General features: G+C 58.7%; 1 protein-coding gene across 1 annotated transcript in view; it reads right to left on the bottom strand.

Moving 5' to 3' along the window:
• Positions 1–1,957, bottom strand: part of PRDM8 (PR/SET domain 8) — a 10,581-nt gene that overhangs the window by 5,589 nt on the left and 3,035 nt on the right. The window contains exons 3-4 of the mRNA XM_019516795.1: positions 1,028–1,256; positions 4–344 (exon numbers count right to left, since the gene is read on the bottom strand). Coding sequence (XP_019372340.1) covers positions 4–344; positions 1,028–1,256 — 570 coding nt within the window. The remainder of the gene's footprint in view (positions 1–3; positions 345–1,027; positions 1,257–1,957) is intronic.

The following is a 1,957-nucleotide window of genomic DNA, read 5'->3' on the forward strand; positions in this document are numbered from 1 at the left end:
CGCCAGCTCCTCCGCGGGCGGCGAGGGCAGGCGCTCCTCCGCCAGCTTCCGCTTAGCCTTGCCCGGGGCCGCCGCGCCGCCGCCCGGGGAGTTCTCCAGGTCCCGCGCCAGGTTGTGGAAGTCCGTGGAGGGCTTCCCGCCGCCGCCGTCCTGCGGGCCCGAGTAGTGCGCGCCCAGCGGCTTGCCGTACTTAGGCGCCTCCACCTCCTTGTTCTTGCGGCCAGCGTCTGGGCCGCCGTCGAGGCCGGCCGGGCGCTTGGCGCAGCGGAACCGCACGTGCGCCGCGAACGGGAACTCGAACTGGAAGCGCTGGCCGCACTCCGCGCAGCTGTACGGCGTCGAGCCTGCAGCACGGGCACACGGCGCGGCCGCCGCGTTAGTACCGCCAGCGCCCGCCCCGCCCCGCCCGGCCCGGCCCTCAAGGACCCCCCTCCCAGACCTTCCCAGGACTTTTGAAAGTAATAAACACGCTTTCCTTCCCTCCCTGTTCTTCTTTTTTCTTTCTTGCTTCCTTCATTCTTTCCATCTTTGCTCCCTCTCTTTCTCCTCCTTCCCTCCCTTACTTGCTTCATTCCTTCCTTCCTGCTTTGTTTCCTCTCTTTCTCCCTTCCTTATCTATCTATCTATCTATCTATCTATCTATCTATCTATCTATCTATCTATCTATCTATCTATCTATCTATCTATCTATCCCCCTTGCCCCGGCCCTGCAGTTTGCGGCTCCGACCCCCCTGTTTGGGCTGCTTTGTGCCTTTTCTTGTTTAGGAACCCCTGGAGTGGAAACTTAACAGATTGTAGCCCCTAATCTAATCGTGTTCGTCCAATATGTTCCAGAATAGGGAAGGCTGTGGGCTGCGTAATGAATATTTAGTCAAGCTAATTTGCCCACTCGAGCCCTCGCCTCGCCTCTCCGGCTGTGTTAACTCTTCCCCGAGTGAATCACAAACGCACATAACTTCAGAGACCCCCCCCTCCCCCGCCCAGAGAGAAGAACCCCGGCGTCCGAGGCGACGCGGCCGGCGCCTACCGTTCATCTTGCTGTGCCTGGCGGTGCTGAGCAGCAGCAGCTCCGTCAGCTCCTTCCCGTACCACACTAGTAACTCCTCGTCTTTGGCAATCCTCCGCAGGGAGCGGTAAAACAACTGTCCATTTTTGATGTAGGCTTCCAGGTTCTGCTCCTCCTTGTCGCGGGCCGACTGCACCAGCCGGAGCCACATGAGCCCTTCCGAGGAGCCGTTCGCCGCCGAAGTGTCCACCTGCGGCAGAGCCAGGCGGCCGTGAGCGCGGAGCCGGGGCCCTGGGCCCACAGCCCGGCCTAGGGGCGCTGGGCCCGGCTACGTCACTGCCTACCTCCCTCCTAGCGGGGAAACACTGCCTGTGCTTGGTGTGACACACACACACGTATTTCTACACTCCTTGGTGCCTACACGCACACACATGCCCCCGCGCGCACACACACACGTGTTTCTACACTCCTTGGTGCCTACACACACACACACACGCACACGTGTTTCTAAGTTCTCCGGTGCCTACACACATAGACACATGCACACACACGTTTCTAAGCTCCACGGTGCCAACACATACACACACCCCTCTCCAGTGCCTTTGGATGAACAGGCACAATAACCAGGTCAGCTCCAGACTCTGGAAAGAAGAAAAAGCCATCCAGGATGCCCAGGGAACTTTTCCTCCTGCCTGGAACCCCAATGTAGGAAGTTTTGCCCAAAGACCAAGGTCTGGGTAAATCCGTTCACGTATTTAAAACAAAACACAGCCATTTGCTCATCTCTCTATACTGCTCCTAGTCTAGAAATGTAGGCTGATCTGATGCATCACGTCTGTATAGCACAGGATGTAGAAACCAGACCTAGCAGCAGCGCTGCCTGGGTGCTGGCAGTAGCACCTGCAAACATGGCAACAACTGTGATGTGGATTGGGGGGGGGGGGGGGGGAT

The sequence above is a fragment of the Gavialis gangeticus genome, unplaced genomic scaffold (assembly GCF_001723915.1).
Source record: "Gavialis gangeticus isolate Ggan-Ray unplaced genomic scaffold, GavGan_comp1, whole genome shotgun sequence".
Classification (NCBI taxonomy): Eukaryota; Metazoa; Chordata; order Crocodylia; family Gavialidae; genus Gavialis; species Gavialis gangeticus.